Source organism: Acomys minous, assembly GCF_964271855.1.
Source record: "Acomys minous genome assembly, chromosome: 11".
Taxonomy (NCBI): domain Eukaryota; kingdom Metazoa; phylum Chordata; class Mammalia; order Rodentia; family Muridae; genus Acomys; species Acomys minous.
This window is the reverse complement of record NC_140492.1, coordinates 101,240,111-101,265,496: the sequence shown is the minus strand read 5'-3', so window position 1 is coordinate 101,265,496 and position 25,386 is coordinate 101,240,111. Positions and strand designations below refer to the sequence as shown.

The 25,386-nt window shown below is 44.6% G+C and overlaps 1 protein-coding gene across 9 annotated transcripts in view; it reads right to left on the bottom strand.

The window, feature by feature from the left end:
* PDE8B (phosphodiesterase 8B) overlaps positions 1-25,386 on the bottom strand; it is a 219,058-nt gene that overhangs the window by 71,463 nt on the left and 122,209 nt on the right. For 5 of the 9 annotated variants that reach the window (XM_084802310.1, XM_084802303.1, XM_084802306.1 and 2 more), the window contains exons 2-3: positions 17,258-17,317; positions 2,300-2,490 (exon numbers count right to left, since the gene is read on the bottom strand). In XM_084802310.1, the coding sequence (XP_084658436.1) occupies positions 2,300-2,490; positions 17,258-17,317 (251 nt within the window). The remainder of the gene's footprint in view (positions 1-2,299; positions 2,491-17,257; positions 17,318-25,386) is intronic. The other 4 variants (XM_084802311.1, XM_084802304.1, XM_084802307.1 and 1 more) reach the window with 1 other exon arrangement.

The window sequence follows — 25,386 nt, the reverse complement described above, 5'->3', positions numbered from 1 at the left end:
CTGAGTTAGGACCACCTGCAGACAGTTAATTTATTCCTTAGCGATGCTACTATAGAATTTGGAGGTTTGTGAACCTTTCGGGATGTATGCTGCTACACGAAGTGGATTCTCCACTGGACAGAGCTTCGTGAAGTGGCCAAGCTTTTAAATAAAGAGCCACATTCTCAAATCGGTGGAAATAACGGATCTCGTATTGATAGTGTCAGCTTATACCTGTGGTCTGGCTTCTGCTCATTTGCAAGATCTTTCTAAGAGGAACCAATCATCCAACGGCAGGAAGGCTAGACCTGTCCCACTCTAATGCTGACACACTCATCACATCCTGTTCCCACCCAACCTCCCACAGAGCAGGTTCTGGAAGACTCAGTTTACACCAGGAGCCTACTGTATAGGCCCTCAGAGAAGTGCCAGTTCCTGTCATATGAAAAGAACACAGTGTCTGAGAAACAGTGAGGTATACACACCTCGCTCGCCCTTAGCCTTTCCCACTGAGCGATGTGCCGTGGGTGCAGTGCTAGGTCACCTTCTATGAGCCTGGATTGGCTAACTCATGCACTGAACGCAGTGAGCAGGAGCACAGTCTCTAGGCTTCCTTTGGGACTGGTGCCTGTCTTTTGGGTTGCTTCTTGCTCTCCAGGGGAATCTGTGTAAAGAGGGGCTTAGACTTCTTTTTGGTGAAAGGACTCAGGGAGATCTGGAGGTATGTAGGTTTGGGGTCAGTACGCTACCTGAAGGAAGGAAGGTTTAGCCTAGATTAAAAAGCATGGGACCCAGGCCCATAGAGGACAGTAGGGAACACACATCTACTGGAATATGCCCTCCGCTCATGTTTGTACATACACTGCTGCCTGCCAATCATTTAAGAACCTGGCCACCCTCAGTGGGGCCAATAACAGCAGGCACATAAACAGACACAGCATCCTACTGAACCACAGACTGCCCGTTGCTTTTCTGAGCAGCTATACCATAGACACGGACACCATACCTCTTTATCTCTAAGGGAGAATGTGAGAATTATTCAATCTAGGCCTTAGAGCACACGCGTCTTGAATAATTTTACACCCACACAAGAGCAGGAGTGTTTGAGCCTCACGAGAAGAGGGAGTGAGGGCTGGGACCCAATTCTACCCTGAAAAGTCATTTAGGAAGAAGATGTAGTTTTGTTGTTTGCTTTTTGTTCTTTGAGACAGTGTCTTGCTATGTACCCCTGGCTGGCCTTGAACTCATAGCAATCCTCCTGCCTCAGTCTCCCAAGTGCTGGCATGATTGATGTGTTTCACTATACCTGATTGGAAAGAAAATTTATTTCTTAATAGTAAAAATAGCACCTAGTGTGTGTGTGTGTGTGTGTGTGTGTGTGTGTGTGTGTATTACTAAATATATATATTACTAAATAAGAAAATATATCTATGGAGAAAGGCAAGGTTTGAAACCATTTGGACAATTAAACACTGGTTGATTAGCGGAAAAATTTTTTGGGAAAATGCAAGTCACCAAAAAAAAAAAAAAAAATGGCAAGGCAATGCTGTGCTAAAAACAAAACTAAACAAAGCCTTCTTAATCCATTAATATTTTGTCAGTACACCAAAAGGTTTAAGAATCGATTTTCCTACCTCTAATTTACTAATATTTGATATAAGTCCAGCCCCATATGTAGTTGGGTTCTGCCCTGTCCTCACATTACGTAGTGACCCTTCCAGGCTCACTTCCCTGAATCTTCTTCTGTGAGTGGCTCTATTCATCCTGAGTGAACTCATTAGACTGAGCATTTGCTTACAAATGGACGGGCACCTGCTTCCCAGAATTCAAGCCTTTCCACAAATGGGGCCGTGGTGCATGGGCCCCAGGAACACTCTGCAGCTGAAGTGGCTGCCTTCTTCCCTCTTCTTCTGGGGAGCCTGCTATAAGCTCTACCCATCTGTGTCACGTATGGAAAAATTTCTCTTTCACACTTTTCTGATGTTCATTTTGGGACAGAATAATGAAGTTTAAAATATCTACTTTAAATCTAAACTACGTGTAATAGAAACTGTGTGAATTTTAATGACTCTTTCATGAGCAATACTCCAGAGGGGTGGGGGACTATCTTCAAGTTTTAGGATGAGTCCAGCTGACACTTTTAAATTGGATGCAATTCAAATATGCAGCAACAGGAAAGCAAGACACATCTCTAAGAGGGAGCTGTGGCCCAGGGTCAGGGCTGGAAACCAAAGCTGTCTACAGAGGAAATTGATTTGGAGCAGATGGGGTGGGGGGGGCTAGGGCTTACTAAGCACCTTAGAGGGAGAAAGGCACCTACCTGCACACCGCTTCTGCATCGAAGTTCCGGGTCTGCCTGTGGTCAATCACAATAATTTCATGATGCTTGTCCAGAAAGCATTCAAGGGCCGACTCCGGAGTGCGAGCAATGTTGCACCTGTAGCCAGCTCTGTCACAGGCCCACCAGAAGCCGTCACTCTGGCTGTCTTCCTTTGCAAAGACTAGCAAAACCTGAAACAGAAAGTAGAGCGTCTTGGACTGAAATCCGCACCCTCGGAACTGCTCTGGAAAACAGGCCATGGGAACCTTGGCTGAACACGGGGCTCCAGGGGAAAGCTGTCTAGGTTCAAACCCAGTGCCTCCAATAATTCCTGGGATCTCCAAACAAGCTATTGCATCTTCCTGGCCTGGCTGGGAGCTGGTTGGGGGGTCGGGGGGGTGCAGACAGAGAATTGGACACAGGTAAATGCTTGACCATTCTAATAAGGGTTGTGTGTGGCTGGCGGTGGTTTAAGTTTTCTTACAGTTAGGCCTATTTTTAAAGGGAGGGGAACGGCAAAAACACCGACAGGAGAAGCAACGTGGGCTACTCAGGTTACGTGGTGACTTGCAAATGCACTCATCTGGTTCAGTGCAACTGGTATTTGATTCCAAGTCCCCAGGGGCCTCTCTGCGCTCATCTCTACTATAGCTGCTAAGACCGAGGAACTAAGAGGACCAACAACAACCTGAGAGACTAATTTAAGCATCCAAACCTCTTGCCAACACGGGGGAAGACTGAACGTGAACCGTGAAGCCGATGGAACTAAACTGAGGACGATTTGCCTCGTTGCGAAGTACAGCCCCACACGAGGAGAAGAAGGCAAGTGCTTTGCGCAGGGTCTTCTCAGCATCCCAGGGCTCAGGAACCCAGAATCTCCATGGGAGACTCCATGGGAAGCCATGGAAGCCTTACCATCACTTGGACCTACGTAGGGTCCACAGAGAATGATGCCTCAGGAAAGCCAGGTGACCAGTCCCATTCCCTGCCATGCTCCTGCATCCAGCAGAAGAATGGTGCTTATGGGCTGCCCAGCGAAAAACTGATGGCTGAGAGGGCAACTACTTCGAGGGTTTTATGAAAACTATAAGAAGGCTATTTCTATTTTGTTTTTGAGAAAGGGTCTTGCTATGAAGCCCCAGGGAGCCTTGGATTCACAACCCTTGAGCCTGCCAGGTAACTGGGGTTACAGGACTGCACCACTGCAAAGGGCTTTATCACTGTCACAGTAGGAGTGAGAGGTCCCTCAGCAACATGCCGCAATCCAAAAATGTAACATTCGAAGATGTTGCTAAGGCATTTAGTATTCTCCAGAACCCATTTCTGGCTTAAAGCATTGGGAATAGAACAGTAGTCTCTCAGCATGAAAGGCTTTTGAGGCAATACCATACATAGGTCATGGTAAAATACCCAAGTGTTTCATTTATAATTAGAACAGAAACAAGCCAAAGTGCCCAACCGTTACCACTATGCTTTAAAACTATCTTCTTGCTCGAACATTAGAAACTCATAGGGAAGTAGACACAATAATATACGACTGTCACCCACACACCAATCAGTTTAGCAATAGCCAGCTGCTGGCCAGTATGTGTTTGCTCTACACCTCCCTCTCTCCCAGCGGTTTTCAACCTTCCTAACACTGTGAACCCCTTATTACAGTTCCCCATGTTGTAGGGACCCCCCAACCATGACATTACTTTCATTGCTACCTTCATAACTGTCATTTTGCTACTGTTATGAATTGTAATATAAACATCTGATATGTAAGACCTCAGTGGGGGGGATGGGGGGGTGGGAGGGGCCATGACCCACAGGTTGAGAATCATCACTCTATCCCAAATCTTGTGTTTGTGGCAAATCCAGTTAACACATCCCAGCCACACACACACATCTGTTAAACAGAAAGATTCATTCCTTTAAGTATGAAACCACAATAGTACTTCATACCTAAACCTCCCCCCATAATCCCTGAACATCGGTGGTATTAAAATATGTTATATATGTCAATCATCCTATACCCTGAATCAGAAGCAGAATAATATGGGTTTTTTTTTTCAGCATGATTTTCACTTTTTTTTTTTCAGCACATGGTTTAAAACATGGGCCACCTCTGTTTTCTCAGGGCTTCCTCTGACCAGGGTCTACCGCTTTTTAGTCTGGGATGCTCCTCATCTTTGCGGACACTGAGGTCCCACTAGAAAGAGGTGGCTCTCCTGAGCGGTGAAAGGCACCTCCTTGTGGGCTACGATAACAGAAAGAAAAGCCTTCAGACCAAACTGTAGCTGTGGCAAGGACAGCTAGGAAGGTCAGGGAGAAGCTGGCATGTGCAAAAAAGTCATCAGCCTCCTACTTGGAATGACTGTGATGTTAGGACGAGAAACAGTAGACGCTAAGAGCCAGGAACTGACAATCTTTTGTGTCTCATCTGGTTATGTTATAGGCTTATAAAGAAGAATCTCAAGAACTCACACCCATTTCTTTGTGACCATAATGGCTCAATATTGACTGGTACAATAAGAGCACAAGGCTACTCTCTCCCTATGGACCACGCAACTGACTCCAAGCAATCTTCTTCATTTCATGTGTTTTTACATAAGTGCAATGTTCCACTTTTTTGAAAAAAAAAAACAGCAAAAGACATTATTCCACAAATATTTCCTGAACATCCACTATCTACTATATACATATATATTAATATGTGTCTATAAAATAAATTTTTCTTTTTCATCCTACCAATTATCTTCCTTTAGAGAACTCTGACTAAACGCACATGCCTTTCTGGTGTTTGACACCTGGCGTTTTGACACTGGGGAGACAGGATCTTTCAGAGTTAATGAATTCTTTGAGATGAAAAATGACAGTTCAGGTGTACAGCACCCATGTGCACCTCCCTCACAACACATGCACACATGCACACACATGCACACACACACATGTAATTCCTTTATCTGAAAGACTCTCAGCTGCTGGGCCTCTGTCCTTCTGCCCTAGGCAGCTCAGGAACAGGCGCCTATGAAGTAGAGACAATCCCTGTGTCCATGGCCCCCAAATTGTTCAGACGATTGCCCAGACTTGTCAGTCTTAAACTTGCACACCCTGCCTGCCCCACAGGAAGGTTTCCTGCAGTTGTCACTTTCTGGTCCCTCGGACTCCTGACCGGCCCTGGTGTGCATCTGAGTGGTACTGTTGGCTTTATATTTCCCCTTTCTTTTGGACATTTTAATGGCATATTTTCAATGATGTATTAGCATACTTGAATAAGAATAAGAATAATAAACTCTACATTTGAAATGGAGTATTTATACTAGAAAGGCACTTACTAGAAAAATGTGTTTGGGTGATATTTAAACTCCTTTCCACTTATAAAATATTGATTTAGAAAAATCAACTTCAAAGCAAATTGAAAATGCATAGATTTTAGAGTTAAAAAAAAAAAAAACTATAGCAACTACCTTGTAGTGTGTTGACCTAGCTCTAGAAAGCCATGCCTCCTCCATGGGAATGGTGGACCCAAGTCACCAGGACTGGACTTTTTGTCTCCATTTCCCAGGTGGCAGTTGGTTTCAGGATAGTCTGTTTCCAGAAATGTGTATCCAAGAAGTGAGACACAGGGTGATGGCTGCGAACTGTGACTACTGATAGTGGAGACACAGAAGCGAAGACTTGAAACTCTCAGCTCAGAGGTGGTCCCCCGCTTACCTCTTCTAAGCCATGGCTTTGCAGCTCTTCCTTGGGTTCTGCAAAAAAACAATTGAACATCTCTCTCTTTCTCTCTGTCTCTCTCACGTGTATGTCTAACTGTCTGTCTGTCTCTCTGTATGTGTCGGTCTCTGTCTCTGTCTCTCTGTCTCTGTTTATCTCTCTCTCTTGTGTGTGTATATGTCTGACTGTCTCTCTCTGTCTATCTGTCTCTCTCTCATGTGTGTGTGTGTGTGTGTGTGTGTGTGTGTGTGTGTGTGTGTGTGACTGTCTGTCTCTGTCTCTGTGTCTGTCTGTCTGTCTCTCTTGTGTGTGTGTGTGTGTGTGTCTGTGTCTGTCTGTCTGTCTGTCTGTCTCTCTCTCTCTCGTGTGTGTGTGTGTGTGTGTGTGTGTGTGTGTGTGTGTGTGTGTGTGTGTGTATGTTTGCTATACTAGGAACTGAACTGAGGAACACATACATGCTTGGCAAGAACGGCCTCTGAGCTATAGTCCCAGGTTCTTGCTGATTACCAAGCTCTCCTTGAATTTATAATCTGGAGCTGTAAGTGAACATTTTTGTTTCTGGACTGACAAGTCCAGCAGACCTAGCTGTGCTAATACAGTTCTTATTTAGTTACGTGCTTTTTGGCATAAGGCTGCTATTATTGCAAATTAAAACACAAGAAATATGGCCCAAATCAGCTTTAAATATTTATAGACTCATGGTCATTTGTGGATATTTAGTGACCACCAACAAAGGCAAATCTCATAAAATGATTCTACAAAAATGTATTTCTTAGAACTCACCATTAAAGGCATATGCCTGAATTTGTTTTGTAAGTAGGAAACACAAACTGAACCTCCCACTTACCCTAACATAATAGTCAACATTCATTTTAAGCATGTTCATTTAGTGACGAGTTATGCAAGGTGTTAGGGACTGGTATGAAAGAGGGGACAGCCACAGGCCAGCCACTGCTCCTAGGATCCTGGCAGGGGAGAGAATTGGGAGAGCAGATAATGACAACCCAAACCACTCGCAAGTGATGACCACAGATGGAGCAAGGGCAGGGATCCAGGCCCAGGAGAAGCGTCAGAAGGGATAAGATTTGTGGCAGCAATCTGAGTGCTGTGGTAATCTTATTTGCTGCGGTCTCTCTTCCTAGCAAGACCGTGGAAGCTAAGAAAGATGTGGGCCGAGGTCTGGAGCTGTAAGTGAACGTTGTTGTTTCTGGACTGACCTCTGCCACCCTGGGCTCTGTCCATGCAAGAGCAGAACTACGTCAGCCTCTTGATAAAAAGGACCAGAGAGCAGTCTGCGTACACACTGTAACCTTTGAAGGTTTCTGTCAAAACTCTGACGTTTAGCTTATTGGTGACATATGGATAGACATAGGAAAAATAATATATGTTCAGCACACTGAAGGTGAAACAATTAGACACACTGAGGTATAATGGACCACCATCCTGTCAAAGCACACACATAGGAACCACTGAAAACTATTGGCTACCTTAGAGCCACAGACGTCAGACAGGGAGGTGGCATCTTTTTTAAGTCTTGGCAAATCATCCTCTGTATTTCCAGTGTCATGCACCATCTCTGGAAAACCTTTAATGAGTGTGTCATGTTTGGCTGGCCTCACTTCCTCTGTGGCACCTTCACCCCCCCCTCACCCCCCATAAATTGGATTATGTGTCCTGTGTCCCTCAAAGACAGCAGCCACAGCCTTCTCCCGGGGCAGCAATTTCTTCTCTGATTCTGTCTATATTTGAGTGGCATGTCACAGCATCAACACTTTTCATTTAGTGCTTTGTGTTTGTTGGTTTATTCCTCCATCAATGATCTAGTTTTTGTATTAGGTTGTGTGGGTTTATCATCGGAACGCAGGAAGCAACACAACAGTACAACCTGCTGTCTATGCTTCGTTTGAGTGACGGATGGGCAGGGACCGGTGACAGAGATTTTGAAGGACTGATGTGGACAGTCACTGATTGCACTGCGTATGATCTATGGGCTGAAAAGCTATCAGTGAGGTTGACATGTAGTTATATATACTTTATATAGCTGTTCATGGTTAAGACACCCAAGTAAGTAACTGTGCTCTGAAAGCAGGGGCCACTGCTAAAGGTATTTAACTATGGTTGACATGGTACATACTGGGCTACCTGCACTGCTTTCCAATGTAACTGCAAAGACTTTATCTGCCAGGCAAACAACCCCTCTAGTTCCCATGGAACTTTGCCGAAATCTTGTTATAATCATAAAGTTGTATTTGTTGTTCACCCTAAGCTAGAACAATGAAATACGGGCTGAGCCAGGACTAGGAGAGAGGCTGCTGGGAGAGGCTATAGGGGCTGTGTGTGGCTGCATGAGCAGCAGAGCAGCAGGAGTCCCCAGGGCAGCAAGGGACTCTGGGAACAACACACGCAACTGCAGTCCACAGATCAGAAAGAGTGACTGCCCCAAGCAGTCCAGGAGGAACCCACATCTCCCCACCCGCCTGTCTTCAGCAAACTTCCTTACCAGCCCATGACACTTTGCCCTTACTGGAAGCCCTGTTTGTTAACAGCCCTGAGAAAAAACTCAGAAGTATCCTTGTAAGGCTACCAACAGTCTCTTTCTGAAAATGAAATTATTTTCTCTGAGGAAAAGATGTAAATAAAACTAGCATGTCCCTGACCTGAAGGAGGTGGTGTTTTGTGTTCTTTCCTTTTTCTATTGTGTATGTGCCCATATGCATGTGTGTATGTGCAAGGTATGTGCAAGTGTGTGTGTATGTGCATGTGCTTGTGTGCATGCAAGTGATATGTGTGTAAGTTCATGTGTGTATGTGTACATGTGTGTGCATGTGTGCATTCTTGAGTGTGCATGTATTGTACATGTGCATGTGTGTGCATATGTATGTGTGTGTGTGCATGTGCATGTGTGTGTATGTGTTACACTTGTATGGGCATGCTCTTGCAGGCCCCAAGGTGATGTTAGGAATCATCTTTGATCACTCTTCCTCCTTATTCACTGAGACAGGGTCTCTCAATCAATCCCCGAGTCCACCCACACAGCTAGTGTCACCAGCCAGCCTGCTATGAGGAGCCACAGTTTCTGTCTCTGGAAATACAGGTGAGCCTACTCAGTTTTTCTTCATGGTGGCATGGCAAGCACTTTAACCACTGATCAGTCTCCTCAGCGCTGATCTGTGCTCTGTGTCTTCAAATAGACTCTCGACATTATAGTGAGACACCCAATGTGTAGTATAGTTTGTTGGGTTGTAAGACACCTCTAGGTAGCAAGGGTCATCTGAGGTATATCAGTATACATAGAAGATGTAAGAGGCACCTGCATGGGATTAAACAGCCAGCTTGACTTGAGGAGGAGCCAATCAAGGGCCAGGGGGAATACTGACCTGGGACTTTCTCTAAATTTTCCTAGGAAAGTGATGCAGGAGAGTTTGATGGGAGCTTCACTTTGGTCGGCCACTGTATCCAAAGTACTTAAAATATTCTCCTTCCTAATAGTCTTTCTGTAATTCTTTGAATGTGGTCACTGCTCTCATTTTACAGACTTCATCTTGGACGATGAATAAGACACATATCCGTAGTCACACAAATAGCAGGGTGTAAACTGAGACCAAGATGACCCCAGTCTGGCTGGACTAGGTAGAAAGTACAATTTGGTAGCAGCAGAAGAGACAGACAAGAAGGGAGACACCACTTTTCTGTGTTCCATCACTGTGTGACAGTCACAAGGCCGGGTTCTCTCTGACACGTAGAGCCCCAACACAAACCAGCCATGGTGACTTATGCTTGGGAGGCTGGGCTAATCTAGGCTACAGTGAATTTCGGGCCAGCCTAGGCTATAGAGACACAGTCTCAAAACAAATAAACGCCAATGTTTAACGGCTCTAGAACAATTTATACCCATATAAGCTCAGAAGGATATTTGTTTGAAGGAATCTGTTTTGTGAGGAAAAGCTTAGGCCATCGCTGTGGAGATCTAGTTCCAAGTTCATTGGAAAGCTCAGTGTGGGGGGCAGTGAGGACAGGGCTCGAAGCCGAGAGGCACGTAGACCCTGCACGCTGGGGAAATGAGCACGCTGCAGGCATTGATGAAGAAGAGAGTGTCTGGTTTCCAGACAGTGTCACACTGATGTGAACTTACTGCTTCATAATATCCCCCTTATGTTTTATTTTCTGGCGAAGATTGAAAACTATGACTGTCTTGGTGAGTCACATGTACTCACCCGGGAGAGATGTGCTACATGGCTCACACCACTCTTCTAGCACATTCTGCCCTCCTTGTGCTCCTGGCAGTACTGTGTGGAGTGTCTCAGCCCCATGCTCCACATCCCAGCTTCCCCTGGTTACCTTGGAAAAGCACTACCAAAGCAAGCACATACCGAACACTTATCCCGCCATTTCCTCCCAAGCTTGAATGCTGTAGCTAGTTAATATTTTTGATTTTACAGCGAAGTGGCAGAATGATATTTTCCTACAAGGGATGGGGCAAAAATAAAAAAACAAAAGAAAGGAAGGAAGGAAGCACTAGGACACAGCTTCGCATTTCTGAGACAGTTACACAATCCATGGTGAGTTAGAGACACCCCAGCAGTTGCAGGATTTGAACCTCTCACCGTGGCCAGAGAGCATCTTGTCATCTTCCTACTTGTTGCATAGAGCCTTTTGCAAAGTAGGGACTCAGATTCTTAATGTCTTACCCATTATTAAAAGAGTTTTTGAACTCTTCTGTCTCTCACTCATTCAATGAGACTGTGTGTGTGTGTGTGTGTGTGTGTGTGTGTGTGTGTGTGTGTGTGTGTGCATGTGTTAGGGGGTGTACATATGAAAACCAGTGGTCAATATTTGTGTGTCGTCTTCAGTTTTTCCTCTTATTTTTAAAAATCAATCCTTGTTTATTTGTATTTATTTGTGTGTGTGTGTGTGTGTGTGTGTGTGTGTGTGTGTGTGTGAAAACTAGAGGTCAATGTTTATGTGTCTTCTTCAGTTCTAGTTGTTTGTATTTATTTATTTGTGTGTATGTGTGTGTGTGTGTGTGTGTGTGTGTGTTCTCATGGGCATGTCTCTCTTGTGAAGGGCAGAGGACGACCATCGAAAGTTAGTTCTCTCGTATCTGTGTGTGTCCTGAGACTCAAGCTCAGGTTTGTGAGGCATGGTGGCAGGCACTGCTACCACACTGACTGTCTGACTAGCCTTCTCAAGCTTATTTATTAACTAATTAGTTAATTAATTAATTTAGAGAAAAGGTGTTTTGCTGAACCCAGAGCTGTCCAGTTCAGTTAGACTGAAATTCCAGTAGGCTCAGGAATTCTGTCTACCTCCCTCACGCTGGGATTGCAGGTGTGCACCACCATGGATGCTCAGCTTTGTATGTGGGTCCTGGGGGACTGAGCACACAGGTCCCTGTACATGAGCAGCAAGCACCTCACTGATTGAATCAACTCACCAGCTCCTATACACACATTTGCCCACATGCATCACTGATCACTCTGGGGATGCAGCCACAGGGCTAATATTCCCATCCTTTCTCTAGGAGGTGGGTTCACACTATGTGTTTTATTATGTTTGAAAGACTGAGCACTAATGGAGAATATTTTTTAATGTACCAAACAGATTCCATTTGAAGTTATAGACAACTGTTTTCAGTCATGGAGAAACGGCTATAGAATAGTAGCTTAATGTTGCAAAAGGACAGATCATACTGGAAAGGATGGAAACGCAATGCAGCTGGAGATGCTGTGATAAAATCTGACTACTTAGCATGTGTAACATTTGTATATGAAATCTCATTGGAATGAAAACATTGGCTCATCAAAAGCCAGACTTATGAAAATGAAAGAAAGGACCAGAGAATAGGGAAAAGTTTTCAAAAATCTGCTGAAGAACTTGTAACAAGTGTAGATAAAGAATTTCTTCTGAGTCTGGGGAGGTGGCTTATGGGTAGAGTGTTTGTCAAAATGAGGACTTCCGTTACACTCATCACTCACATGAAAGCTAGTCTCAGCAGTGCAGGTCTACAACACCAGGGCTGGGAGGCGGGGGCAGTGCACCCTCCCACTCTAGCGAAACTGGTGAGCTCTGTCCTAAAACATAAGGTGGAAAGTAACAGGGGAAGACCCCTGACATCCACCAGTGGCCTCCACATACACAAACACAAGTATGTCACCCACACACGTGTGCACATATGCTTATAACACACACACACACACACACACACACAGAGACAGACAGAGAGAGAGAGAGAGAGAGAGAGAGAGAGAGAGAGAGAGAGAGAGAGAGAGAGATTCAACTCAACATCTTTGAAGAATTAGCTCAATTTATAAAAATGGACAGAAGATGTAACCAAATAGAAAAGAAAATGTTAGAATAGCCAAAAAGCAAATGAAAAGGGTTTCATTGGTCATGGAAAAACCCAAAATGTCAACTACACTCTAAGTATCTTTCCCACTAGGGAAACTAAATTAAAGACAAAAATTGAACATTGCTCTGGGAGTAACAGAAGTCTGTTGTCCCTTGTAAGAATGGTAAAAGGGACAGAAATCTTTTCAAAAGCCAATTGTGTTTTTCCTTCGTGCTGGGAATCAACCACAGGACCATGTACAGGCTCAACCAACTAGGTTTCTGCTACTGAGCCATCTATCCAGTACTTTTGGGGGCGGGGTGGGGAAGGAAACACAAAATACATTTTGTTCTTGAATTTGTTGGCCAATTTTTAAAATTTTCATATTTGGAAAGGAAGAACAATCACATGAGTTTACACATATAATTCCTAAGGACTCCTTCAAAAAGGAAGCCTGTATGAGAGCTGGCAAGATGGCGCAGCAGACAAGAGCGACTGGGACCTGAGTTTGATCCCTGGATCCACATGGTGGGAAAGGAGTGAGTCCCGAGAGTTGTCTTCTTTGTCCCCACATGTACACTATGGCACCTGTGAACTCTCCTGCCATATAAATGAATTTTAAAGGATTGCATCAGCTCAGAAATGAATTCAGCAAGGTCATAGGCATAGAGATGCCCACGACCATCTTGAAAACGAAGAGTCCATTATATACTCACTTAAATCGAGACACTAGTCCAAGGGGTACGTCCCCATGAAAAACTGTACCTACCAGGAAAGTGGGTCAGAGGGGAGGACATCCTATTGAGACTTTAGGTGTGAGAAGCCTGGGAGAATGAGGAAATAGAAGGATCCAGTGGGTCCTGGAAAACTACAGGCGAGTCTGGGCCCTGGGGTCCTCTGCAAACTATGGCAATAGCCAAGGAAAATATAGGCAGTAAACCTCGAACCCCTACCCGGACTAGCCGATGGACAGGACATTCTCCACTGTTGAGTGGAGAAGGAGATCTGACTTTCACACAAACTCTGGTGCCCCATATTTGAACATGTCCCTTGGATGGGGAGGCCTGGTGGCACTCAGAGGAAGGATAATAGGTCACCAAGGAGAGACTTGATACCCTATGAGCATATACAGGGGGAGGAGGTCCCCCTCAGACACAGACATAGGGGAAGGAAGTAGGGGGGAAGTGGGAGGAAGGGAGGAATGGGAGGATACAAGGGATGGGCTAACAACTGAGATGTAATATGAATAAATTAATAAAAAACACATAAAAACAAAAAGAAAAAAAAAAAAGGAAAGAAAACGAAGAGTCAGGTTGGTGCCCTGTGACTCGCTTCACAATTTCAGAGCTCTTTGCAAAAAGACAGGCATCTAACTCAATTTACAGCTGACTGATTTTCTTCTTTCTTTCTTTCGTTTTTTAAAAACAGATTTTATGTGTGTGTCTGGGTGTGGGTATGGGGCCGTGAGGACAGAACCTGCAGAGTTCAGAGGCACTAGGAGGCCCTTTGGTTAGAGTGAGAGGCACATATGAGCTGTCAACATGGGTGCCGGGAACTGAACCCAGGCCCACTGCAAAGGACTGATGTGTCATCTCCCAGCCCCTTTGATTGGCCCGTTTTTGTCCAACAGTGCCAAGACACAGCAGCAGCAAGAAAATTTTGAACTCGTGTTGCTGGGACAGCCAAATAGCCCACCTGAAAGAATGGAGCTGGGCTCCTAAATCTCAACCACAAAACTAGTTCAAAATGGACCACACAGCTCAAGGGAACACATAATATAAGGGGACTTCAGACGAGGCAAGGGGTTCCCTGAGATTCCCCAGCATGACATCACAAGACGCCAAATGATGAGAATAAGTTTCAGAAGGATGTTTACCATATACTTTTCAAATAAACCTTAAAAACATTCAAGAAAAAGAGTGAGTCTTACAAATGGACTCATGACTGTAACTATGAGCCCCAGTGTTCAAGGAGAGGGAAGGGAGTCAGGGGCTAAATAAAAGGCTTAAACAGTGTCTGCAAAGTTACTTCTAGGGGGAAGAATGTTCTCTGAAACAAATAGGGCATAATGTTAATATCTGATAGAAGCAAGCGCAACAGTTTACAGTTTGGCAAATTACATTCTTAAAAGAACAACGAATGTATCCTTATCATGAGCCTTCACTGCCAAGGCAGCACAGGGTAGAGTGAAAGTGGATGAGACTGGCACCAGCTTGAATCTGCCCCCCCCCCCCAGGAAGTACGGAGGAGATGGCTCTGGGATGAAATGCACGGTATCGGCCCACTTACGACTGCTTTGATTCCAAAACTGGAGTTCAAAGTGAGTGCCCTTAGAACGATTACTGGAATTTTCCATTTGCTCGTAGTCTATGCAAAAAGCCTGCGGCACGTGTTTATTTTTCTCTTTGCTCCTAAATTTGTTTTCACCAAACTTTCCCAAGCTTAGCCTCTTCCTTTTGGTGTTTTCTTTTCCCTAGATCTGTAATCCGTTTCAAACAACTATAGAGCACTGGTGTTCCTCTGCTCATAACTCAAGCGGCACATGTCTTTAGCTCAGTTTCCGCTGTCATCCTCACCCCGGGTCGGGTGCCTGCATCTTCCCTCGTCTCAAGGGCAGAATAAGCTCCCAGAAGCTGACAAGCTACAGCTGCTATGAAGAAGAGGCACTCTTACTTGGGACCAGTGGGCTACTGTAGACAAATCATTGGAAGTGGTGGCCTCCCTTCTTACAAGCTTCCATGGTGAAGAAAGTCAGGAAGGGAAAGGGGCTGACATCTACTGAATGCTCAGTGCTAGAACGGACCACTCAGGTGGGAGAGGCCTTTCTGCGTTGTTACCTAGGTCTCCTGTCGCAGAGCCCTCGAGGCTAATTGCTTAAGTCATAGGGGACACAAAAGAAAAGCCTTCCTTCATATTCTCGCTCTTCTCTCTTCTCTCTTCTCTCTCTCTTATTTTTCAAGACAGGGTTTCTCTATGTAGCCTTGGCTATCCGGGAACTAGTTCTGTAGACTGGGCTAGCTTTGAATTCACAGAGATCTGCCTGCCTCTGCCTCGCAGGTGCTAGAATTAAAAGCATGCACCACCACTCCCTGATATTTTATTTATTATCTATCTATCTATCTATCTATCTATCTATCTATCTATCTATCTATCTATCATCTGTCTATCATCTATCTGTCTGTCTATCATCTGTCTCTCTATTTGTCTATCTATCTATCTATCTATCTATCTATCTATCTATCTATTATTTTTAACCAATATAAGTGAGATAAGTAACTATTTACTATAGATCTTAGTCCCTGGCTCCTGATCAAGAAAAGAAGACTAAACATTGTTTTGTTTCCCTTTTCCTTATTTTATTTTTAATTTACTTTTACTATATATTTTATTTTTGATTTTTGATTTTATATATTGCTTATGTAATTGTATTTTCTTTATTTTGATTATATAGCTCATATATAATCACATCATTTATCCCCTCCTTTTCTTCCCTCCAGACCCTTCCATATACCCATCCTTGCTGTCTTTCAAATTCATGGCCTCTTTTCTCATTAATTGTTGTTACATAGTACTGTTAGGTCCAAAGTGGGCTCCCAAGCCACCAAAGGACAGTGCCACTGACAATGTTGTAAATGACAGTCTGGGCTCAGTGCAGGCTTGGCTCTGGCTGGGCCAACAGAAGGGCTGCTACTAGATAAACAAAACCTAAACATCAGCATTGCTCAGAAACTTGTGAAGCAGGTTTCTGTTTGTCAGGGAGACAACAGACTGCTTCCCTATCAGCCTCTTCAGCCTAATTTCTAACACAACACCTGCAATGCATACCAAAACCCCCACACTAGCTCCCAGGCTCTTCTGGTCCAGAATCCACCACCAACACCCTGCTCTTCCCAGAAGACTATCTTTCCCGCTCTCAGTATGCCTTAGCTGCCTATGGTTCTTTATGTAGCACTGAGGCCTCATGGGCTTTTCCCGGGCCACTTGGGCATCTCTGTTGTTGTACTTTCTCTTGTTGGTGAGACTATCCTGGTGTAGCCTCTGACATTTCTGGAAGACGCAACCTCACATCAGATTCCCTGTCCCTCAGGCTCTTACATTTCTGCCACTTTATTAGTGACCTACAGAAGATAATGACCCACAGATCTTTAGTTATCAATAAAGATATTGATCAACCAAAAAAATATTACCCATATGTGTACCCTATCCACATTACTTCTACTCCCAAACAAGAGCACCGATGTGATTACTGAGGATCTTCCACAGGCAGAGTGTGTTCTCCAATAGCATGCAAAGCAGTTTTGTTGCAGTGATAATCCTCTATGGGAAAGCAAATCTTACCTTGTGCCAACAGAAAAGTGGGAAGAGGAAGAAAACAACACACACAAACTCGTACTGTTGAAGAGGCCAGACAGAGTCACACCCAGCTCTGGCTCTCAGCAACTATAGCATACCCTTTAACACACATCACTTCCTCCTTCTCTGTGGGCGCCAGGATGTTGGGTCATTCTTCCCCATAATCTATTGGAAATTCTATTCATTGTATTTATACTCAAAGTTGGGTGATATCTGTGTCCTCAAAATCAGTCTAATTTCTGAAGCATGATACTGACAAAGACACATACACACACTACAATATATATACTATATGTAATATCATATATAAGATATAATATATGATATAGTGTGTGTATTGAACTATATAATATATAGTATGTATACTATATATTCTTTCTATATATAATATTGAAGTGTAGTATATATTTTATATGTGTGTGCATGTGTATATGTGTGTGTGTGCATGCATGTGTGCGTGTGTGTATGTGTGTGGCAGAAACAACATCTGTTGTTAAACCAGAAGACTACTCAAACGCTGCTCAGATAGCCATGTGCCCCAAGAGCCAAGCCCCTCCTGGGGAATAGAGACATACCTGGATAGGGTCCTGTGTCAGTCTCATGGGCCCAATGCGTACCTCCGCAGAAGACACCTGCTAAATAAAGGACAGCACGTGAGAAGTGTCAACTCTTCAGGATACAGACTGCTAAATCATTCCTTACCCAGCAGAGCACATCATGCCACTGCAGAAGTGATAGAAGAACGAACCTAAGTTGCTGACCTGGAGACAAGTTAGGAAGCATCTTATGCCTGTCCGACCCGCTTATACACTGCATGCACTGGGAGTATCTATAAGGCTGTGTCTCCAACGGTAAGGAGTGGGGCTTTGGATGGCTTTTACTTCAGTCCTGAGACTTTTATAATAAGCACGAGTTGTTTTATTGGTGAAATCAATTTGATGATCACTTACTGAGCACCTACTATGTACCAGCACATCATTGTTACAGCTATGCTCTGGTACTATACCTACTGATACTCTGAAATTTCAAGAGAGAGCAGGACATGTTGGAACACATCTACCGATTGAGAGCTGCCTCCATACTCACACCTTTACTTTTTTAGGATTTAGCATGAGGAATAAACAGCTAATTCCCTCACCCGTGTGTGCTGGAGAAACTGCCTCCATCTAAGTGTATTTCCTCAAGGAGACACAGGGACACCACACCAGGACCACCAGAGCTAACCTGTACCCAGGCTCCTTAGGTGAGACTAGAGCTCTCAGCTGCTCACCGGCCCACACTATTTCATCGCCCTTGGCTGCAGCGGAGAGTAAATCCGGAGTTGCCTTTACTTTTAACCTCTTTACTCTCGGATTTCTAAAAATGTCTTCTTTCCAAGTGAATGTGGCTGAAGGTCTCTGCCTCACATCATGGATCCATCTTTGCTCTCCTCTAAGTGGCTGCGATGGCTTGCCACCTGAAAGCTTATCCTGCTTGAAACATACAGCTCCTTGTCTGTCTAAAGGAGCATCAGAATTCATGTGACCAAGGACATGGCCATGACCCAGAGCTAAAGGAGGCTTGGCCCATTAAAAAATGACAAGAAAATTACAACTTTCTGTGCTGAGGGTGTAGTAAGTTGGTGGAAATCCAGGATGCAGAAGGTGTTATGGGTCTAGTATTATACAAATGGGCATAGCAACTGAGGGCTATCCTCAGCTACTTCAGCTTGAGAACAGCCTGGGGTACATGGTGGGTGGCGGGGGTGGCTCCTGCCTCAAAACCCAAAACTAAATAACAACAACAAAAACTCCAAGGTAGAATTATAAATTATACTTTGGAAGATCCAAAATACCACCCCAGCCCTTCCTCCTTTCCCCATACTTATCTCTGGGCTCTTAAGCTGTCACTTCCGTCCCAGGGTCCCTACTCTTTTCTCTGTAGGGTGGGTTTTCCACCTCGCTTCAGACCTCACTGTCAGGAAATAAGTTTGGTAGAAGTCCAAAGCCCAGGAGATGACTCTGCAGGCAGATGACCTCACCCACAAGCCTAGTGACCTGAGTCTGGTCCCCAGAACTAAAATACAGGAAGAAAGAGAGAACCCCTTTACAAAGTCCTTCTCTGACCTCACATATGTACTGTGGAATTCACCATGAGTGGGTACACACACACACACACACACACACACACACACACACACACACACACACTTAAATGTAATCAAAATAGAGTATCAAAGGAATAAAATAAAAAAGGCTTGTTTTGGGAGGGTGCCCGCAGGAAGGACTCAAACTGCACCCCACAAAAGAGAATTCGCCACTATTTGATGCATTTCCTTATATACTTGGCACGTCCCCATCAGGCACACGTGTGACCATGTTATCCTACCTCAGTGGTGGGAGGCAGCTGGTTTAAATTCTACCGGGAGGCCACATGATGACCATGAACATGCCCATGTTTCTGTCCTAGAGGTGCGCTAAGGTGTTGCCTTTACAGGAGACCAAACAATCACCATTGGTGGACAGCACCATTTTAAAGGTGTTGCTCATGCCTAAAAGACAGGAGAGACCACGGTTTCCTCATTCACCCACACGGTCCACGCCCACATCTACACTTTGGCCTCTGCATGAACCAACATGGCAGGAATCCATGCTGTGAATTTCAGTAAGAGAAATGCAGAGCAAGGTCCTGTCCCAGGTTTCTAACTGTCCCTAACCTATCTCCTTCCTGCCCCTTGTCAATATGTCCCCACCCACATCCGTTACTTAACCTCTAGCTTGTGTGCCTCAGTTTACCAGATCCTCTAGCCCCGACCCACACTTTGTTTCATGTTTCTTGTCTAGCTTTTTTTTCCCCTTAGTCTACGCACTGTCTCATCTGATCTTAGTCTCAATACCCAAAAGAGGTCAGCTGTCACACCAGAACCTGGCAGTTGTCCTTGCTGGCTCTTTGGGGTGTCCTAAGCAATGGACACTAAAGGACAGCTGTACTTATTTTGCAAGGCTCTGTTTCAGAATTCACCAGTTCATCACACAAATACAGAGGCCTGTGTGGCCGAGCTAAACCTCTACTTCAAAGAGTAAATCTGAGCAACTGCAGATATACAGGTAGGTGTACAAGTTGGCTCTACCTACGGGAGCTGAGCACCTCTACCAGGGGCAGAAAAGCCAAACCAGGGATAGGGCCATAGGCCACAAAATGCTACTGCCCAGGATGAAGGAAGGATGGAGCCCAAGGGTGATGAGATAAAATTCTAGACCACTTCAATCACATTGCTTCCCAATCACTCAATGAGAACCGTATGTACTTACTCACAGCACACACCATTTGCTGTGTCAGACATGTGTGTGCATGTGTGTGCAAATGAGAATACACCCATAACTACATGTTTGTCAGCAGGGCCATAACTTCCCAGCAGGTGAGCCAGTCTCTAGGGTGGATAATAAAGAGTCTTACTTTTAATATTTGCTGATTTCACCATTCTCAACCTTGTTATAGAGCTTGGCTATTCTGGCATAAACAGAGAGACCCCTAGATGCTTGCTGCACCTGGGGATGTGCTGTTCATCCCATGAGGGCTGGTGAGGGCTGGTGAGTGGCGAGCTCCTTCAGTTTTATTGATCGGCAAACATCCGTTGCCTGTTTCCATTTGAATTCTGCCCAAGAGATAGGCTTCCTTAGACTTCGCAGCTGAGACAAAAAAGATAATTTGGTTTGGGGGAGATTAAAGAAGCATTCGCGAAGGCAGGCAAGCTGTGAAGAAAAGAAAGGAGAGGGTAGGCTGAGGAGAGTCTAGTCACGGAACAGCCTACGCACAGGCAGGAAGGCAGAGGCACCCCCCCGGGGGAGGGACACAGTGTTCAGAGTGGCTGCATTATCATATGTGAAGGCGAAAGCCGTGGGTGGGGGAGACCCCAAGGAGGAACCTTTTCATTGTGGAGGCACCAGTCACCACAGAGTAGGATTCCAAGTCACCATGATCATGTGTGTGATGAGGAAAACCAAACATTTGGCTTGCCCACTTCCTGAATAGACAAGAGCTGAGATCTCACAAAAGGACACAAACCAAAATATTCCTTGGAGTGGGAACTAAATGGGGGGAAAAAAAAACATCACGGCGACCAAGATGAAAGAAGGCAGGGAGGAAAGACACACAGCCTGGCTTCCCTTCGATAGACATGAACTCAGCACGTTGCCTGGTAGTGCAGCATGGGTATGCGAGAGACAGCACAGTTGTTCAGGCTTGCTGGTTCACCGATTGTAGTGCTACCTTCTCTGGTACTGTTCGTCACAACCCTCAGTGATTTATGCTTCTGGAAACTTAAGTGAGTAGCTTGGCATTGACTTTTACAGCTGTCCTCAGACCAGAAGGAAGCTGAGCTTCAGGGGCAAAAGCCCCTTTCCACCTCCCGAGCCCCAGCAGTTTGTTCGTCCTTTTGTTCTGCCCTTTTTTTGGTTCTGATGTTAAATAGCATTTACTCATCTCAAGATGCCCTTGGAACACCATCCGTCCTCATGCCAACCTGGGTCATATCCTTCTGCCTCTGTTTTATGGATGGAGCCCATCTGCCCTCCAGCTTCCAGGCTGTCCCCGGCACTGAGCCATGTGGTGACACCAGGGTGGGCCTGGGAAGCCATCTCTCAATGTGGAAACCCCATTTCACCTTGAATAACTCTTTGTGATAACTATGTTCACCACCACCACACCACTCACACATACACACACACACACACACACACACACACACACACACACACACACCCTCTACTTCCCTCTGTCCCTTCAACCATGGCCTACCCGCTGACTCTGCCATCACACCAGCCTCTAACACACTGGTTGCGCGCTCCAGTACCCCCTGGCAAGTCTGATACACTCCTCACACCTCGGAGCCCAAGAGGTCAATGGGAAGCCCGTGATTCCATTCCCTTCTCACGTCTGTCTCTGGCCTAGGTGTTCTGGATCTGCTCTTCATACGTCAATGAAGCAATTCCTGGCTCCAACTCTATAGGAAGGGACTCCAAGGACAGGGCCCCAACAACAGTGCATTTCATCTCTGTGAGTGCAGGAAGGTTAAGAGGCTGGAATCTCCTCTGCTGAGAAGACATGTCTGCCCCAGAGGTCCTGCCTCTTCTGCAGACTTCATTACACATACACCACGTGACAAGGACCAATAGTCATTGTGTGGAAGCTCCAAAACCTACCCAGCAGTCAGTGGCTGGACCTGCGTGTGGGCACTCTTCCAAAGTACAGGTTGCTTATTTGTCAGGAAAGAAGAAGATACTTGAAGAGTTAGCCACATAAAACAATGTTCCTAAATTATAGCAAGGTGAATACAGGTTCTTTATAGTCTATTCTTTCCTTCACAGATACAGGAGGAAGGTGAGTCAAAGCCAAGGACTGTGATAGGCAATATTCTTGTTTTAGGCTTCGGGTGTTAACTTTCATAATTAACTTTCATAGTATATTTTGTCACATGGACATAAATACAGAAATGTCTTCTCATCAAAAGATATATTCATTAGAAAGATTAACCAATTTGACTTTAAAGTTGTAACTTCTATTCACCAAAAACAATTTTTGAAAAAGGCAAAAGGAGGTAGTCCCTGGAGAGATAAAACATAAAATATATAAGGCCAACAAACATTAGTAACCAGAACATATATTTAAAAGATTTAAAAATATAAATTAAAAAGGCAACCAAGAAGACTATCAGACAAAAGAGTTGGAAAAAATTTCCACAAGAAGAATGCAAGTATAACAAGGTGCCTCATCAGTAGCCAGGCAAAGGGAAGATTTTCAACCATAATGTGATACAATTTTACACCTAAATGTTTCAATATACAGATTAGTTAGGATGGCAAACAACTACCCACAGGCAGACGGCAGACCTCACAGCCAAGCCTGCGCAGTGTTGATAGATGTGTAAACTGCTCCAGACACCTGGATAAAACAGTTGAAGGTTTCTAGGGAGGGTTAAGAGGTGCTTACCCTACAGCTCAGCAGCCTACAGTCTGGCCTTCTCAGGAAGAGTCGGCTCAGGGGACACCAAGATCCATTTACAAGATCATTAGAATCAGCGTTAGTTACAGAAACATTTACATTCAGCCTGATTCACAATCTATTAACATTTAGATACTCTAAATGTTTAGTACACATCTAAACGCTTAAAACCATAGCAAATATAGCTTAAGACAACAATATGATGATTCAAATAGATGCTGAGGTGTTCTCGGTGAAGGCAGATGGCTTTACAGGAAGATGATGGAGGAAGGGACAGGTATGTCACCAAACAGGGACTTCTCAAGTATGTACATTTAAAGTAGTATATAGTAAGTTTTCAGCTGGTAAATCACATACTTTCTGATTATATAGCTTAAGCATTACAAAATATGCTACATTTCATTAGATGAACTTCTTTTTGATCTGGGAGTTAACATTAACTATTCAACACTATATAAATATTCTACATGTACTATTTTGCTTCCTAGTCAAGCCTTCTTTCAATACAATAAGATACTATTTTAAAAATACAGATAGCAGCTGGGCGGTGGTGGCGCATGCCTTTAATCTCAGCACTTGGGAGGCAGAGGCAGGTGGATCGCTGTGAGTTCGAGACTAGCCTGGTCTATAAAGCAAGTCCAGGATAGTCAAGGCCACACAGAGAAACCCTGTCTCAAAAAAAAAAAAAAAAATAAAAAATAAAAAAAGAATACAGTTAGTTTCTCTGAAACTAGGTAAAATAAGATAAGAGAAAACTTGGCTGAGATTCCAGGGCTTTGCTAGAGACATGTGAGCACTCTTTGCCTTCATTAGATATGGGGGGAGTGTGGGGGCTGAAGCGCCTCCACATACATCATCTCGTGTGATGGTTACAACCGTCCCATCATGGGCCCCTTGTCATAGCTGAAGCAATTCAAGCTGCAGGAGGGATGGGTGACTCATCCCAAGGGGTGTAGCTGAGATTGCGATCCAAGCTTGCCTTAATGGGAAGGCTGTGCTCTTAGCTGTGGATTTACCGAGATTTCAGTTTGTTCCAGAATAATCTCTAGATGGGAGATATATATATATATATATATATATATATATATATATATATATATATATATATATCTGAAAAAATTGCAAGGTGATTCATCAATGAGATGCAAAAGACTGGCTGAGAAAACACCAAGTTTGGGAAACATAGCTTCAACAGTTCAGTACCGGACATTTGCCACCAAGAGCACCACCGTGAGACAGAGCTGCTGGGGCAAGGGAGGAGGTAACGCCCCCCAGCCACACCCTGTCACCTCTCCATTCCCTACTGTCGCTGCTCTTTCTCAAGGAATGAGACTGCTTGAAATAATTCAAATGCTAGTCGCATCCACCCATACTGTTCTGACTGCGGTAGCTGGCCCTGTAAACAGCCACTCACTGACTGACTGGCTCTCCAGGGCATTGTAAGTCGCCTGGGCAGCTGGCACTCCCGTGCCCTGCATCACCTGGCTGCTATAAGCCCCTGCAGGCAGCTGATAAAGCAGTCAAGAGCAGTTTATAACGTGAGAAGAAGCTGGGAGACCCACTTTGCAACCTGAGTTTGTGAAATCCTAGGTTTTAAGAAATTACCTCTTCAGAGTTTCTCACGCAAACTTTGCTTCTAGTGTGCGATGCTGAGTAAGCTAAACCATTCTCCTTGGCTTTTCTCAATCAACACTTTTGGAAATATACTCGAGGGTGCTGCCTCTGAGTTAAGCAGCATTAAGTACACCACAGTGGACACGCTGGGGACACGTACTTTTCTGGGGGAACTCAAAGATGCTAGATCCCTGATGCAAAGAGGAATATTTCTCATGTTTATTCTAGCTTATGTTTTCATTTAAAATCTTTGGGTTAAGTTTAAGCTTTTTAAAAAGTTAGATTTGAGAATCGAGACACAATACAAATATGTAGGAATTGGTGAGGCCTTCTCTGGACTGTGATTTCCTTTTGGGTGTATTTTGCTAAGTGAAACTTGTTTAGTTTTTTGCTAACTAATTTTTTTTTTCTTAAAATAAAGACTTTTTCACAATGGTGGGGGGAGGGAAAGAAATGAGATTGTTGCTCCTGTGAGTCCTGGTGAGTGATGGGAGAAGAGGCTGCAGTATCCCACAGGCCTTAAAAAAAAATCTCATCAGTGCTGGGGCAGTAAAAAGATACCCACTGAAGTCACCCAGATGCCACTTTGGCTAAACGTCAGAAACTTGGCCAGCGTGGTCTGATGGAGGAGCCATTTCCCATACGAATATCCAATGAAAAATAAACCATTCCTACAGCACAGCCATGCCATCTACTGCACGAGAAAAGAAGCCAGCTTGATAATGCATTAGAACGGAGATGAAAAGTCTAGATTATTAACCATGAAATGGCAAGTGCCTAAGGGAAGGCGGCACAAGTGCCTTGGTGAGTCAACTTCTGAGGAGGAAGGGTAGACCCAAGCCCTGTGATGTGACAGAAAGCTGTTTGTTGTACACACAGACACCGAGCGTCCATGGATGCATCAGTTCTTTCCCAGAGTCCCTAGGGTGAGTGTGAAGACAAGCTCAGGTCAAGATTCCAAACAGCAAACTCAGAGGCTGACCTACACAGCGGAGGGAGTCAAAGGCGATGGCTACTACGTGACATCTCTCCTCCAACTTCCTTTCTTTTTATCAGGGACACCGCTGCTCATAGACATGGCTGGATGACTCCAAGCTTGTAGCATCGCCCT